Source organism: Pristis pectinata, chromosome 37 (genome assembly GCF_009764475.1).
Source record: "Pristis pectinata isolate sPriPec2 chromosome 37, sPriPec2.1.pri, whole genome shotgun sequence".
Classification (NCBI taxonomy): Eukaryota; Metazoa; Chordata; class Chondrichthyes; order Rhinopristiformes; family Pristidae; genus Pristis; species Pristis pectinata.
Window position 1 is genome coordinate 3,300,575 of NC_067440.1, and position 17,503 is coordinate 3,318,077.

Below are 17,503 nucleotides of genomic sequence, written 5' to 3' on the forward strand. Positions count from 1 at the left end.
TCCAGGGATCAGGAACATTTCACGCTGTTGCTCAGCGCAGAGGATGCAGCGGAGAGATCGCTGACGTTTACCTCAATGAAATATGAGACCAGGAGCAGCAGGCGACCGGTGCGTTCATGATGGGCTCACCAGAGACACAGCTGCCACTGCCTCTGGAGACACAGGGATGGTTCCACACAGGGGTGCAGAACCTGCTCTCCTCTCCCACCGCAAAGTGAATAACCCCGAGCCCAAGCCCCTCACATCCTCCCGACAGGAGACATGGCCGTGGGCCTTGCCCACCTCCCACTGTAAGAAGGCGAACTTGGGTCCCGACCCGATGGAAGGAATCCTGAGCTCGTCCTTCAGCAGAAACCGTTAACATTCCAGACGGTGTGTGGTGAGCTCCAGGGTATGGGCCGTACGCAGGCTACCAAGCGCCCGGAGATGGACCCCACTGCTGGACTCAGGAGTCAGAACACAGGCACTTCCAGCGGCCCACCAGGCAATCAGTTCTCGAGTCATACAGCACAGAAACAGGCCCTTCGACCCAACTGGTCCATGCTGACCAAGATGCCCATCTATACGAGTCCCATTTACCTGCATTTGGCCCATATCCCTCTGAAACTTTCCTGTCCATGTTCGTGTCCAAGTGTGTTTTAAATACTGTTATTGTACCCGCCTCACCCACTTCCTCTGGCAGCTAGTTCTATAAACGGACCACCCTGTGCTTGAAGAAGTTGCCTCTCAGGTCTCTTTTAAATCTTTCCCTTCTCACCTTAAACCTGTGCCCTCTAGCGTTTGATTCCTTTTCCCAGGTAAAAAGTCTGTGTGTATCACAGCTTGGTACCGCAGCTGCTCTGCCCAAGACCGCAAGAAACTGCAGAGAGTTGTGGACACAGCTCAACACATCACGGAAACCAGCCTCCCCTCCAGTGGACTCTCGCTGCTTCAGAAAAATGGCCAGCATAATCAAAGACCCCACCCACCCCGGACATTCTCTCTTCTCCTCCTCCTATCGGGCAGAAGATACAAAAGCCTGAAAGCACGTACTAGGAGGCTCAAGGACAGCTTCTATCCTGCTGTAATAAGCCTATTGAACAGTTCCCTGGTACGATAAGATGAACTCTTCACCACAATCTACCTCGTCGTGGCCCTTGCACCTTATTTTCTGCCTGCACTGCATTTTCTCTGTAACTGTGACACTTTATTTTGCATTCTGTTATTGCTTTTCCCTTGTACTACCTCGATGTACTGATGTGATGAAATGATCTGCATGGATGGCATGCAAAACAAGCTTTTTCACTGTACCTCAGTACATGTGACAATAATAAACCAATTTACCAATTCACCATCTCACTTTGTAAGGTGACCTCTCAGTCACCTACTCTCCAAGGAATAAAGTCCTCGCCTGTTCAACCTCACCCAAAAACTCAGGCCCTCGTGCCCTAGCAACATGCTTGTAAATCTTCCTTGCACTTTTTACAACTTAATGATGTCTTTCCTACAACAGGGTGACCAAGGCTGTATGCAATACTCCGTGCGGCCTCGCCAGTATCTTGTATAACTTCTTATACTCAGTGCCCTGACTGATGGGGGCCAGTTTGCCAAATGCCTTCTTCACCACCCTGTGACACTACTTCCTCCACTTTTCTCCGCTCTTTCCTCCCGGACCAGCCTCCATCTCCTCACCACCACATGCAAAGAACCAGGCCCAGGGGGTAAGCGTACACAGCGTACAAAGACATGTCACTCAGGTTGGAGATTACAGTCATCACAAGCCCTTGACTCCAGAGATCGCAGGCTGAAATGTCCATTCTAAAGATAAGAGGCTACAGAGGTCCATCCAGGACCCATGTGGCTTCAACCCCAGAATGATGTGTGTTTCCTTCACTCAGGCCACACTTCTCTTCCTTGTAGACTGAGCGATTTCAGCCATGGATGTTGAGGCTGGCTGAAGTCCTTTAATTCTGTCATCAACTGTAGGAAGAGAGCATCCCTCGGCCTCCACTCCTTCAGCAGCCCAGCAAAGACCACCCTGAACTACTGCGGTTAAATCCTCGTCAGCACCTCTCGTCACCTTTCTCCGGGCAGCAGCAGCTGCAACTGTTAACTTTGGAAACGTCTGCGTTCTGGAGTTCCACCAGGGAAGGAGTTAAAGGATCCCCTCAGAGGTTCTGGGATGTTCCCACACTGTCCCACCAGGGGATGAGAGAAGACTCAGAGGGTCTGGGATGCCCCTCTTCACGGGTCCCACACCGTCCCACCAAGAGATAAGGGCGGGAGCTCAAAGAGGGTTTGGAATTTCCCCATCACTGGTCCCACACTGTCCCACCAGGGGATGAGGAGACACATAGGGTCTGGGATACCCTCTCAATGGGTCTCACACTGTCCCACCAGGGGATGAGGAAAGGCTCAGCTGGTCTTTGGGTTGTCCCCCACCATTGGTCCCACACTGAGTGGACAACCCTCTATGGGTGGTCACCACCGGTGCTGATACAGACGGTACAAAATGAAAGCCACACACCAGCCCTACCTCCCCCTCCATCACACCCAGGGGATTGCGGGCAGACTTTTCCCGGCTCGCGACAGCAGTGGGCAGCTTCCCTCAGCACCGCCGGCATCGGGCCAATGGTCTCCTGTCGTCTACTTCAGAATTCCAGCAGAGAGAGAAGGCTCTCCCCTACCCAGGGGCCCAGGAGGTGGGCGTCTTTTCACAACATCACTGGCAGCAGGTGTTGTGGACGGAGCAAATCTGGCCACACTCGGAAAGCTGCATCGGAAAGTGCAACACTTCACATTCCTCAGAACTAGGTTTTGTCTCGCACCCGTCCACACACTGGTCCACATCTCCTAGCAGTCTTCACTAACCCCTCCACAGTTCACTATATCTACAAATTGGAAACTGTCCCTTGTGTTCTGAAGTCCAAGTCATCAACAGACATCAGGAAAATCAATGGTCCTGGTACTGAGCCCCCGCCAACACCACAGGTGCTTCCAGCCCCAAGGGGCAACCTTGCGCTCCCACCCTGTGTCTCTGCAGCTCCAGCTCCTTCCGTCCTTGGCCAGTGGACAAGGGCCAGGCCTTAAATCAATACCTCTTGTCTTACTCACTGAGGAGAAAGATGATGTGATTGCAGGTCTCAGAGAGGGGGCAGGGATAGTCCTGAGCATGCCAACATTGAATGTCTTATCAGGCAAAAGGATGCATGAACTCCCAGGGTCTGGAGGGATGTATCCCAAGCTTCTCAGGGAGGCAAGAGGCTCTGACAGTGATCGTTGCACCTTCACTGGCCACAGGTGTGGAGGACTGGAGGACAGCAAATGTGGTGCCTTTATTCAGGGATAAGCCAGGTGATTACAGATCAGTGAGTCTAACATCTGTGGTAGGAAAGTTATTGGAATAAATTCTGAGAGACAGGATCAATCTACACTTAGGAAGGCAGGGATTGATGGACAGTCAGCATGGATTTGTTGATGAGAGATCCAATCAGACTCATTTGATTGAGTTTTTTGAAGGATTTACAAAATATATTTATGAGTTCAATGCAGCTTATGGAGTAAACATGGACGTAGGTAAGTTTGAAAGGGTGGTGAGGAAGGCATGCGGCGAACTCGCCTTCATTAGCCGGGTTATAGAATATAAGAGCGGGGAGGTCTCGGTGCAACTTTATAAAACTTTGGTCAGGCCACAGCTGGAGTTATGTGCACAGTTCTGGTCACCTCACCACACCACAGGAAGGGCATAATCGCACTGGAGAGGGGAAAGAGGAGATTTGGGATGAAGCACCTCAGTTCTAAGGAGACTAGATAGGCTGGGTTTGTTTGTTTTAGGGCAGAGGGGACCGAGGGGGAACCTTATAGACCTACGCAAAATTATTTGGTGGGATAGGGAAGGTAGATAGTGAGAAACGTTTCGCTATAATGGAAACATCCAAACCCAGAGGCTAAGGATTGAACGTGAGGGGGAAGAGGGATAGAGGGGACCAGAGAAAAAATGTTTAAACCCAGAGGGTATTTGTAATCTGTAAAGTACTGCCTGGGAATGTGGAAACAGATACCCTCACAACATTGAGAAAAGTATCTGGATAAGCACTTGAATAGTCGAGGCATAAAGGGCAAAGTGTTGGTAACCAGGATCAGTGTCAGTAAGGCACTCGATGGTCGGCATGGTTAGGCCGAAGGGCCTGTTTCTGCATGACTCTGTGACTCTATGACATCAAATCCTGTTGGAAGTCTGGATCTACCAAGTCCACTGCCCTTCCCGCATCAACCCTCACCGTCATCTCATCAACAAAAACTAACTGTTAGTTAAACACTTCTTTCCTTTATCGAATCAGGCCTGCAGACCCCAACTCCAGACATCCAAGTGCCTTTCTTCAGACTTCCTCTTTCTAATCCTTATATCTAAGTTTTAAAGCTGATGTCGGGATTTTTGATCCTCCACAGTAACTTGCACTAAACATAAAAAGGACAAAATCCACTACTTCAAACTGCACTACAATCTTCGATGCGTTTATTACCCTGTACACTGTTTACTCTGAGAGTTTCATTGCACCCTGGGGTAAATGGCAATAAACTAATCTGTATCTTAATGCTAAAATAACGAACAAATCCCATTGTTTCTCGTTAACCATGGCCTTCCGTCTGCCCTAGTTCCTACAGGACTGCTCTCACCCTCTGTCCTCTAGGACAGAGCAAAGACAGAAACAAACAGAAAATGCCGGAAACACTCAGCAGGTCAGGCAGCACCTGCGGAGAGAGAAACACTTTGTTTCAGCTCAAAGACTCTTCGTCAGAACTGGGAAAGAGAGAACAATTAGTTTGAAGTTGCAGAGAGTGTGGTGGGAGCCGTGGTCAGGACCGAGAGAAGATCTACGATAGGGTGAGACCAGGGTCACTAAGGGTTTCAGCTTTCAGTGATGAAACCAGGTTGATGGATTAACTATGGCAGTTAAAGAGAATATCACAAACAAATAAACAGAATGAGATGAGTGCAGACAGAGGAAAAACAAAGGGTTATACAAACCCATGGGGAACAGACTGAGCCAGTGCCCCCGATGGGCCACCCACGTCGAACTGGAAGTTCTGAGAAAAACCGAGAAAGCCAGTCACCTGCCGCTGTTGCAGGAACCCTCTCTGCAAACCGGCACTAACTTGTCTCCTCCCTCTCCCTTGACCTGAAACTCTTACTTTCCACAGAGTCTGCCTGACCCACTGATCGTTTCCAGCGTTTTCTGTTTATATTTCAGGCCTCCAGCATCTGCACGTTTTGACATTTCCATTGACGAATTAATGCATTGCCGTTCCTCTTCCAGGAATGCCAACCGTCCCACAGATCTCCCTCTGTGTCTCGCCTTCCCCAACCTCAGTTCTTTCTCTTTCCCTTCTGCACGTCAATCAGATGGTGATCAAAGCCCGTCTCCAGTTCCAACCCCTCGTAACTGGATCCCAACTGATATTCCTCCTGCCACAGTTCGGATCAAGCCGGGAATACAAACTTGTTCAAACTATCGAGTGTTTCTCGAGCCGTGTTCCTGTGAACAACACTTACTGCTCGTTCACGCTCATGGTCCCTCTGTTCCAACACCACCTACTCCACCTCAGAGCTCCGATGGCCCCCACTGCCACATTATTCCTCCTTACATACAGTGCGGTAACAGCTGACCTTCTATCATCCCTTTCACGTGTCAACGATTTCAAACTTCAAATGCTCTTAAATTTCAGTCGCCCTCTGGATCTTTCTGCGCCTTCAGCTTCCTCTGACCTTCTCTCTTCCTTCACTTGTAGCCGCTTCCCTCTTGTTCCCTGTCCCTTCTGATCTCCCCCCTCTGATCCCGAACGACCGGCCCCAGCAGAGGCCTCACCTTTGTCTCCCTGTGTCCCCATCTGAATGAATTCTGAGCCCCATGTGACGCTGATCTCTGCTTCTGCTCCCTCCACTTCGGTGCCCCTATCTGTGGCCAGGAGGTTTCACCCCTTCCCGCTGTCTCCAGGATTCCAGATCCACCTGCACCCCTCCCTCCAACCTCTAAACCTCTCCGGATCTATTCATCGTTGACGTTGGCGACATTGATTTTTCCATTAACCTCACTCACTACAATCTACCCTTTTCCAGCCCTCTGTTCACCAAGAACCAACCTTTATATGATCACCAAACCTGCACACCAGGGTGGTGATGTTGAGGTCTGCTGGACAGACACCAAGTGGCAACTCTCAGTCCCTCCTCAGATCATTTCTTCGAGACCCAGCAGAGAGGAGGAGCCAGCAGAGTTTAAAACTTGCTTTGCAGAAAGTAAATGGAGGCCGGCTCGAGCAGAGGGGCTAATGTGGAACGGCTCTGAGTTCCAAGTGCGGTGTCAAAGTGCTGAGGCTTCAGCGAAGAGGCTGAGAGAATGTAAAGAGTCACAACAAGCACAGGTAAAGTTTTTCAACTTTAAACTTCATCCTTGGAGCGTCAGGAGAGCAGTGTGGGCAGTGGTATGCTTGTCCTGCAGGATGTAGGAGATCAGGGAGATTGCCAGTGTCACTGAGGACTTCACCTGTGGGAAGTGTATCCGGATGCAGTTCCTGACTGACCGCGTTAAGGAACCGGAGCTGGACGCACTCAGGATCATTCAGGATACTGAGAGCATGACAGACAACCGTTTTAGTGATGTGGTCACCCCTAAGGTGCAGGGTGCAGGTAGTTGGGTGACCACCAAGAAAGGTAGATGGGGCAGGCAGATAGTGCAGGGGGTCCCCCGTGGCCATTCCCCTTGAAAACAAGTTACTGTTTTGGATACTTTTGGGAGAGTGACCGTTCAGGAGAAAGCAGCAGCACCAGGACTGGCTATGAGGCTCGGCGGCGAAGGGTGAAGGCAGACAGGACTCTAGTGATAGGAGACTCGGTAGTTAGGGGGGATGGACAGGAGATTCTGTGGCCGCAGAAGTGATTCCGAGATGGTGTGTTGCCTCCAACCTACCTGGGTCGAGGATTCTCTGAGCGGCTGCAGAACATTCTCAAGGGGGAGGGCGACCAGCCAGAAGTCATTGTGCACGTTGGCACCAATGACATTGGGAGAGAAAGGGATAAGGTTCTGCGGAGTGAATGAAGGGAGTTAGGAAAGAGGTTAAAAAACAGGACCTCTCTGGATTACTCCATGTGCCACTTGTTAGAGAGGGTAAGAATAAGAGGATACGGCAGATGAATGCATGGGTGAAGGGTTGGTGCAGGATGGAGGGATTCAAACTTTTGGACGATTGGGGTCTCCTCTGGTACAGAAGTGACCTGTACAAGAGGGGCGGGTTGCATCTGAACTGGAGGGGGACCAATATCCTGGCAGGCAGATTTGCTGGTGCTACTCAGGATGGTTTAAACCAGTCTGGCAGGGGTGGGATCCAAAGCAGAAGAGAGGCAGATGGGAGGCTGGGAGTTGAGACAGAATTTAATTTCCTCAGGAGGCTAAAGAAATTTGGTTTGTCCCCTTCGACACTCACCAACTTTTATCGATGCACCATAGAAAGCATCCTATCTGGGCGTATCACGGCTTGGTTAGGCAACTGCTTTGCCCAGGACCGCAAGAAACTGCAGAGAGTTGTGGACACAGCCCAGCGCTTCACGGACACCAGCCTTCCCTCCATGAACTCTCTCTGTACCTCTCGCTGCCTTGATGAAGCAGCCACCATAATCAAAGACCCCAGCCACCATCAGGCAGAAGGTACAGGAGCCTGAGGACACTTACCACCAGGCTCAAGAACAGCTTCTATCCCACGGTGACAAGACTATTGAACGGTTCCCTTAAACGATAGGATGGACTCTTGACCTCACAATCTACCTCGAAGTGACGTTGCACCTTATTGTCTACCTGCAATACACTTCTCTGTAGTTGTGATACTTTATTCTGTATTCTATTATAGTTTTTACCCTGTACTACCTCAATGCACTGTGTAATGAATTGATCTGTATGAACGGTATGCAAGGCAAGTGTTTCACTGCACCTCGGTACAAGTGACAATAATAAACCAACAGCAATATCAATACCAGTAAGGTCAGTAGACAAGACAGGAAGCAGCATGGCAGGGAGCGAGGAAAGACTGTTCAATTAAATTGCATTCAATTCAGTGCAAGAGGTCTGACAGGTAAGGCGGATGAACTCGGGGCATGGAGAGACACATGAGATTGGGATATTATAGCCATTACGGAAACATGGCTAAGGAAGGGATAGGATGGCAGCTAAATGTTCCAAGGTACAGGTGCTTTAGGTAGAATAGAGGTGGAGGAAAGAGAGGAGCGGGAGTTGCATTTCTGATTTTGGAGAACATCACGGCAGTGGTCTGAGGTGAAATTATTGAAGGATCGTCCAGTGAGGCTTTATGGGTGGAGCTGAGAAAGAAGCGGATGATCACCTTGTTTAGATCGTACTGTGGGCCCCCTAATAGTCAAAGAGAATTAGACGAATGAATATGCAGGGAGATTGCAGAAAGTTGCAAGAATAATAGAGTTGTCATAATAGAGGATTTTAACTTTCCTAATATAAACTGGGACTCCCATGGTACGAAGGGCTTAGATAGGGTGGAATTTGTCAAGTGTGTTCAGGAAAGTTTCCCCAGGCAATATATACAGGGCCCTACCAGCGAGAGGGCAAAGCTCGACCTACTCTTCAGTAATAGAGCGGGCAGGTGACTGAGGTGTCAGTGGGGAAGCGCTCTGGGACCAGTGACCACAGTTCTGTTAGTTTTAAATGAGTTATGCGAAGGGAAAGATCTGGTCCACAAGTTAAAATTCTAAATTGGGGCAAGGCAATTTTTGACGATAGTAGACAGGAACTTGCAGAAGTTTAATGAAGTCAATTGGTTGCAAACAAAAGGATGTCTGGCAAGTGAGAGTTCAAGATCTGCATGTTCCAGTTAGAGTGAAGGGCAAGGCTGGCAGGAATAGGGAACACGGGATGACGAGGGATATTGAGGTTCTGCTCATGAAAAAGAAGGCAGGTACAGGTAGCTGGGATCAAGTGAATCTCTGGAGGAGTATAGAGAATGCAGGAGTGTACTCAAGAAAGAAATCAGGAAGGCAGAAAGGGGTAAGAGATCGCTTCGGCAGAGAAGATTAAAGAGAATTCAAAGAAATTCTGTGTGTATTAAGGGATAAAGTAACTAGAGAGAGAATCGAGTCCCTCAAAGACCAAAGCTGACATCAATGTGTGGAGATGGGCGAGGTCCTTAATGAATATTTCTCCTCTGATTTTACGGTGAAGACTTTGCAACTGGGAGAAGTAAATCGGGAGGGATCAGGGATAGTAGAGGAGGTGCTGGATGTCTTAAAAGGTATGAAGGTAGACAAATCTCCTGGTTTACCCAAGAGCACTGTGGGAGGCTGGAGAAGAAATTGCGGGAGCCCGGGCTGAGACATTTGCATCATCGTTAGCCACGGTGAGGTGCCGGAAGACTGGAGGGTGGCTGATTTTGTGCCTGTATTTAAGAAAGGCTGCAAAGGAAAACCTGGGAACTATGGACCAGTGAGCCTAACATCTGTGGTAAGTAAGTTACTGGAAGGGATTCTGATGTACAAACATTTGGAAAGACAGGGTTTGACTTGGGATTGTCAGCACGAATTTGTGCGTGGGACATCAGGTCTCATGAATTTGACCGAGTTTTGAAGAAGTAACCAAGAAAGTCGATGAGGGCAGGTCGGTAGGAGTTGTCTATATGGACTTCAGTAAGGCCTTTGACAAGGTTCCGTATGGTAAGCTGCTATGGAAGGTTAGATCGCACGGGATCCAGGGAGAGCTGGCAAATTGGATACAGAATTGGCTTGATGGTGGGAAGCAGAGGGTGAAGGTAGAAGTTTGTTTCTCAGACTGGAGGCCCGTGACTAGTGGTGTTCCGCAGGCTCAGTGCTGGGCCTGTTGCTATTTGTCTTCTAAATCAATGATTTGGATGAGAATGTACAAGGCATGGTTAGTAATTTTGCAGATGACATTAAATACATGGTGTCATTGACCGTGAAGATTGTTCTCAGGATTTACAGAGGGATCTTGATCAGCTGGGTAAGTGGGCCTAGGAATGGCAAATGGAATTTAGTTTGGATAAATGCGAGGTGCTGTATTTTGGGAAGACATATGAGAGTAGGACTTTCCCAGTGAACGATAGGGTACGGGGAAATGTTGTAGAAAAGAGGGACCTAGGAGTACAAGTACATGGTTCGCTGAACGTGGCGTCGCAGGTAGACGGGGTGGTGAAGAAGGCGTTTGGCACGCTGGCCTTCATCAGTTAGGGCGATGAGTACAGAAGCTGGGACGTTATGTTGCATTTGTACAAGACATTGGTGCGGACACATTGTCTGCAGTTTTGGTCGCTCTGCTATAAGAAAGATGCCATTAAGCTGGAAAGAGCGCAGAAAAGATTTACAAGGATGTTGCCGGGACTCGAGAGACTGAGCTTGGAGAGAGGTTGAGCAGGTTGGGACTTTTTTCACTGGAGCGTAGGAGAATGAGGGGTGACCTTATAGAGGTGTATAAAATCATGAGGGGCATAGATAGGGTGAATGCACACAGTCTTTTTCCCAGGGTTGGGGAATCAAGAACTAGAGGGCATAGGTTTAAGGTGAGAGATGAGAGATTTAATTGGAAACTGAGGGGCAACTCTCTCACATAGAGAGTGCTCAGTACATGGAACGAACTGCCAGAGGAAGTGGCTGAGGCAGGTACCTTAACAAAATTTAAAAGGTACTCGGACAGGTGCATGGATAGGAAAGGTTTGAAGGGATATGGGCCAAATGCAGGCAAGTGGGACTGGCTTAGGTGGGAATCTTGGTCGGCATGTACTAGTTGGGCTGAAGGACCCATCTCCATGCTGTATGACTCTATGACTTTATACCTGCCTCTGGACCATGGACGTCAGACCATTGTCTATCGAGCAGTCGCTGGCCTCCTCTCTTCAGGTTACCTCTGCATAGCTTTCAGCCTTGTGGTAGCCCAGTCTCACACAGTCCACCTTCTACTTCCAGTGCTAGGTCCACGAACAGGGTTGTCCAGGCAGATCCACTGTGTCCATCTAGTCTTGCCCCATCAAACGTTTCTTCCGACCCTGACACGATGCCTTTCCCCGTCCTTCCCAATTATATCCATGACACATCTGAAGATCCTCAGTCTCTCCCACTGTTTCCATTTCCCTGATCCCAACCAGATCATCTTTTCCATGAATGCACAATCCGCCTGCAAATCTTTTACACCAAGGCTCGCTGCTTCTCCCTTGAGCAGACCCCCAACTAATTCCCCTCCACCTACACCCTCACTCACCTGACTGAACTCATCCTCAAATTGAGTAACTTCTTTATTCACTCTCGGCAGACACACCTGTGGGTGTGAGCTACACCTGCCTTCCTGTGGGATCGATGGAACAATCACTGAGGCCCCGTCCCCCCACTCTTTCATCAATGACCACATTAGGTACTGCTCCCTCACCTACACACAACTCAAAAGCTTCATTACTTAGGCTGCCAGTTTTCACCTTTCTCTGGAAATTCCCTCTACTCAGCAGGGGACCTGAGGCTGGTCGGCAAACCCGAGTGCCACCTGATCATATCTGCGGAGGGAAGTGAAGGACAGAGCTCTCCCACACGCGCCAGCTCCACGGCTTCACTGGATTTTCAGCGGAAAGCTGATAGAATTTTGTTAACCTGGGATTGTGGGTAAACTTTATGGAGAAGTTCAAAGGTAACTGCATGGCAGATGGGATCCTTCTCTGTCGGTACCAACGCTCCACACAGACGGTACCCTCATGTATCAGTAGAACCCGTCCTTCCCCTCTCCTCTATATGCCTGCCCAAGCTCCAAGGAATGCACCTGCACTGTTACCTGACAGAGAAGGCCAGGCTGGTTCACCAAGCCTTGTTACACCATTTATCATTAACCTTGACTGTTCTACGCACATTCCCAGCAACGCCTCTCCCACCCCCACACAACTCCCCACCCCCCACCCCCACCCCCGCTTTCTCTCAGTCACCTGCACACTGGGGGCATTAGAATGGGCCACCAGCCCACACAACTTTGGGATGTGGGAGGAAACTGAAGGGACACAGGGAAACCCACACAGTCCCAGGGAGAACGTGCAAACTCCACACACACAGCACGGGAGGTCAGGACTGAATCCGGGTCTCCGGAGCTGTGAGGCAGCGGCTGCAGCAGTTGTGCCGCTGTGCAGAATCAAGGCCAGAGAGGAAGTAAGTCATCCTCCATCCCAGAGACTGGTAAGGGACAGGAATAAGGTAAAAGCAAGTTACCTATCTGCAGACAGCTCAAGGCACAACCGCCCTCCGGGGTGAGTTCGCCACTCTCACTTCTCCCTGGGCCAGGAGATTTCTTCCCAATTGCCGATTGAGTTTCCTGGTGACTGCCTTATGTTTATGGCTGTATTGGCTCTGTATCCACTCTAACAAAACCTTCCAACATTTCAAAGACCTCCAGTGGCCCACCCCTTACCTTCCCCGTCCCAGAATCACAGTCTGTGCATCCTTCCCTGATATGTACAACCCCGTACTTCTGCTAATCTTTCCTTCATCTTCTCCTATGTCTCCGTCTCCTTTTCACCACCCAACCAACAGATTCCTATGGAAATTTACTGCAACTTCCCTACTTTGTACTTCTGTCCCTCCAGAAACAAATGCTGGAGCAAGGCCTATTTCTACTTACTCGCTGGGGATGAAGGTTGACTTACTTCACTCCAGGTCTCTGGGTTCTGAGCTGGCAGAGAAGGCCATTGTGGGAGCTGAAGACCCTTCCACAGATGGTCACCCGGTCCATAACGGGGAGGTCGTCCACTCCTTCCACAGGGGCTTCTGAGCGCTCACAATACATGGGCTTAAGCTTCTCAATGCTAAATGTTCCCTCCACTTTCAGCATTCGTGGATTGGACATTCCCAATTTGATATGTTGCATCTTTTCAAGGAGTCTTGGGGTACATCCTTGGATCTTTCACGATTCTACCCAGTAATTGTTTCAATCAGAATAGAAAATCTGTTTCGGGAGTCTGGTGTCAGGCAAATGACGTGAGCTGCCTGAGAGAGCTGACCAAGTGTAAGGTGGACCTCATGACTGCCAATGTTGGTGTGGGCATGGGACTGGCAGTGAATGCAGAAGCCTTTGCCGATATAGGGCCGGTGCCTCTGGGTGCCTGCTGTAGGCAGACTAGGTCTGAGGAGTATAGAGGTCAACGGGACCACTGCTGCTGCCTGCTAGACCATGAGCTTTGTGTCGGAGCTGAGGTTTTGACCTTCACACACCCTCTGAGCAGTCGACCGAAGGCTGGACTTCTGCATTAAGGATGGGTTTCATTTCTTTCCCCCTTGGAAAAAATGCCATCATCCACACGAGAGGTGGCCCCAGGATAGGAGAACAGGCTACCTGTCCGGGCTTCCCCTGGGACCCTTCACTGTCAGAGGGCAGTGTGCTGAAGTGGGGCAGGTTAACTTGTCTTGTGCAGGGTGTGAGTGAGACCCATCCTCTCATACACCAGTGAAAGCGCCAACAAAGTCTTGGTCCTCATATTTCTGCCTTGCAGACAGTGGAAAATCTTTGGGATTCAGAAGGTAAGTCACTCGTTGCAGGATAACCAACCTCTGACCTGCTCTGATGCCCATCATATTTGTGTGGCTGCTCCACTGCTGATCAAGGTTGATCCTCGGGGTGTCGATGGTAGGAAGCTCGGAACAGTAATCCCAAAGCTAAAGGTTAGATTCTCTTGTTGGAGGTGGTTGCTGCCTGGGGACTTGTGTGGCACAGACGTTATTTGCCACAACTCAGTCCACGTCGAAGGTAGTCTAGACCTTGTGCACGTAGGTTTGCTCTTCCATTTCTGAGGAGTTTTAATTAATTAAACAACCATCGTCCCACAACTGACTTTGGACATTGATTGTGAAGATACTTCAGCTGTGGATGCTGCCCTAAGAACTCCCGCGGAGATGGCCTGGGCCATCTGCAGCCTCTCCCTCTTGGGTGGGTTGTGTCTCCCACCGCTGGACTCTTTGCCTCTTCACTTTTACCACAGCTTCTTGATGCCACATTTAGACGGAGGTGTCAAGGACAGTCCCACTCACCTCAACTCTTAAATTCAGTTCTTTGTCCGTGCTTGCACCAGGATACATGAGGCGCAGAGCCGACCCAAAGTGGGCATTGTGAGCAGGTTACTGAAGGGTCTGGGCCTCTGATAGCATTGTCGATGACACCTCCCATCCCTGCTGATGGCACGGTAGTGTAGCGGTCAGCGTAACGCCATTACAGGGCCGGCGAACCGGGTTCAATTCCGCCCGCTGACTGTAAGGAGTTTGCACGTTCTCCCCGTATCTGCGTGGGTTTTCTCCCACTTTCCAAAGACCTACAGGTTAGGAGCTGTGGGCCTGCTATGTTGGCGCCGGAAGAGTGGCGACACTTGCGGGCTGCCCCCAGCACATTCTCAGTGGTGCAAAAAGATGCATTTCACTGTGTGTTTCGATGTACATGTGACTGATAAATAAATATCTTATATCTTACCTACATTAATTAGAGCTGCTCAGGCAACTTTCCACATTGTCAGCTAAATGCCAATGTTGTAAATTCAGCAGTTTAGCTGGAGGCTTGGTTCTAAGGTTGTTTTTTAATCTGCTTCCAGCTGCTGAACAAGTGGTCTCAGCCACTCACGATATTACCTGGGGGTGCATCAAACTGGCTAGTGACTTCTGGGGGAAACCAGAGGCCAAGTCAATCAGCACTTGGCATTTCTGGTGGAAGTAGTTGCAGATTCAACGGGTTATTTCACAGTGACTTATCAAAGGTTTTTTTTTAAATGTAGATAAATTCCATCGACTTCATCACTACTGTCTGCTCGTTATTCACCTCAAAGTTGTCAGTAAGTTTTTTAGCAAGATTTTCCCACTTGCTGACTTCTGCATGTTGTATGAAAGGATGTTCCTCTGCTCCAGGTTTCCCTTCATTTTCCTGCCACTGATGTTAAGCTGGTCAGTCTGTAATTCCTACTTGTGGTGTTCCTGGCCTGCAGTCCCCCAACACCACTCCTTTGTCTGTCCGACAGATTATTAAATGTGCAGCTGAGTCCCGGCTATTTCTTGCCTCGAATTTCCTAAGATGTGTGGGTACTTTTCAGCCGGGTCAGGGGTGGTAACCAGGTCCATGGTGGTAACCGGAGTGGGGTGGTAACTGGGTCGGGGTGGTAACCGGGTCCGTGGTGGTAACCGGAGAGGGGTGGTAACTGGGTCAGGGGTGGAAACCAGGACAGGGGTGGTAACCGGGTCAGGGGTGGTAACCAGGACAGGGGTGGTAACCGGCTTAGGGGTGGTAACCAGTTGAGGATTGGTAACCGGGTCAGGGGTGGTAACTGGGTGGTAACTTCGAGTGTTTTTTTTTGTTACTACGACCTCTTTTTCTACTTTAATGCACATCTCTTACTCAGCATCTAAGGTCAGCTTTGCCTTCTCACTCCCCGGGAAACACCACGACAACAGAACCGTTGAATATCTCCAAACGGTGGTTTGTCCTCTGTCCCATCGTGTCCTCCTCCTAAGCCAAGCCTCTAAAATATACATTGATGCCTGTGTAAAATATTGTTTTCTGCTCCTTGCTTGCGACTGGGGCTCAGAGCCTGGTCTTGTCCCAGTGCGTGTGTGAACGGCCCGCTTCCTTGGCCCGCAGACAGAACATACACTGGGTACCAGCCAACGAATCCATCCGCTCCGACGCAAGGAGCTGAGAGACCGCAGGGTCACCTCATCCCAAACCAGCCGAGACCAGGCACTCAGTGGGTCGCGGCAAACTTTCACCTGAACCCTGCAGTAACCACAAACTTACCACGGAACATTGACCCGGGGAAAGCGAACTCTGGGAACGAATCAACAACCCGGCAAGCCCAATTCGGGCCCGAGTACCCGGGACACTCCCATCCCCGGCCGCCGTGAAAAACAGGGTCCCAAACGTGCCGCGAGAACGAATCCCAGTTGTCGCTCTGGAACTGAGGAGATGCAAACCTGCCCGTTCCGAATGAAGTGTTGGACTGGGACAGCCCAGCCCGGCCCGAGCCGGACCCAACACACCCGGCCGGACCCGATGGGGATCTTCCAGATTTAGGAAGGACACCGTTGTAATTGTTATGTCCAAATGAAGGTCAGTTGAAGTAGGTTCAGAGACAGGAAGGGTCCAGAAATTCAGGAGCTGGGTCGGTGAAAAGCGGCGGTGCACTGATAAGTCCCCCTCCCCACCACTGCAACCGGGAGTCACAACAACCTTCACGGTCCCAACACAATCTGTGCCCACAGACCCGGCCCCAGCTCCGAACGGCTGTCTCCACTCTCGGGAACCAATCCCAGACCCTGACCTGAGTGTAATTCGGTCTGTGTGTGACCACTGGGATTCCCAGCAGGCTCTCTCTCTCTCTCTCTCTCTCTCTCACACACACACACACACACACACACACACACACAAGTTGATGCTTCATCCGCGGAGGTCCCTCCGTCTTTTCTCCCTCACACCTAACTGCGCCCTTCTCTTCGCGCTCTGCCCCTCTGGGTGCCCCTTTGCGCGACAGTTCCTGTCTCTCTCCTTGCTGCTCGGTGTGTCAGTGCCCCTTGCACCTCTCCCCTGCACACACTGCCCCCTCTCTCTGCCCCTGTACCTGAGAGTCCGAAGAGCGAGAGGAAATTCCTGCAGTTGTAGACGCCGGTGGAGTCGCTGGCGCAGCTTTTCCACAGGTTCTCGTAGATGGTGGATGTGGTGATAACGCTGCCATCCAGGGTGGACACCTTCCACTGCTCGTCGCCCAGACACACGGCGATAAGTACCCAGCCCGCCACGCCCAACAAGAAGCTCACCGTGTCCCCGGCGGACATTGAGCAGACCTGGTCCCGAACGCGGCGCCGGCTTCACAGATCGCTGCTCGCTCGCCAGCGGCGTCAGCTCGGCGGTCAGGCGGTTCTCGGAGCAGTTCTCGGCCGGCGGCTCGGAGGGAAGGAACAGAGCCGATTTCACGTCAAATGACCTTTCATCGGCACTGGTAAAAACTAGACATGCAACAAGTTTTAAACTGCAGAGCGAGGAGGCGGGGAGAGTGCAGGGGAGGGGTTGTGATCGGGAGAGCGGCAGGGAGAGGAGGGTGGGGTACAGGAGCGGGTGAAGGGGCGATGAGATCTGAAGACAGATTGGGGAAGTTAAATAGTGGAAACGAGGGGAAAGCAAGCGGCGATTGTCTGAAGCAGAGAAATAGTGTGAGATCTGGAAAGATGCAACAAGTCAGGCAGCGTCTGCAGGGAAAGGAACCGTCAGCGTTTCTCACCCACGGCCAGCAGTCGCTCCACAGCCGCTGGCTGACCCAGCGGAGTATGCCCAGAGACTGAAGTCTGTTCATGTCGCGGGTGGGCAGGTGAATCCTGCCCCTAGGAAAACAGAACGGAGTGGGAGAAAGACGGAGGGTTAGTGAGGGAACGGCGTCCGTGTTTTGTCTCCCACGGGGGGAGGGGGGTCACACAGCCCACCCACAGGGAAGGGACCAGTGAACTGCTGCC

At 50.7% G+C, this 17,503-nt stretch overlaps 1 protein-coding gene across 1 annotated transcript in view; it reads right to left on the minus strand.

Moving 5' to 3' along the window:
• LOC127586623 (claudin-15-like) overlaps nt 1-16,970 on the minus strand; it is a 28,706-nt gene extending 11,736 nt beyond the window's left edge. Inside the window, exon 1 of the mRNA XM_052044734.1 lies at nt 16,618-16,970. Coding sequence (XP_051900694.1) covers nt 16,618-16,831 — 214 coding nt within the window. The 5' untranslated portion in view covers nt 16,832-16,970. The remainder of the gene's footprint in view (nt 1-16,617) is intronic.
• Nucleotides 16,971-17,503: the final 533 nt, after the last annotated feature.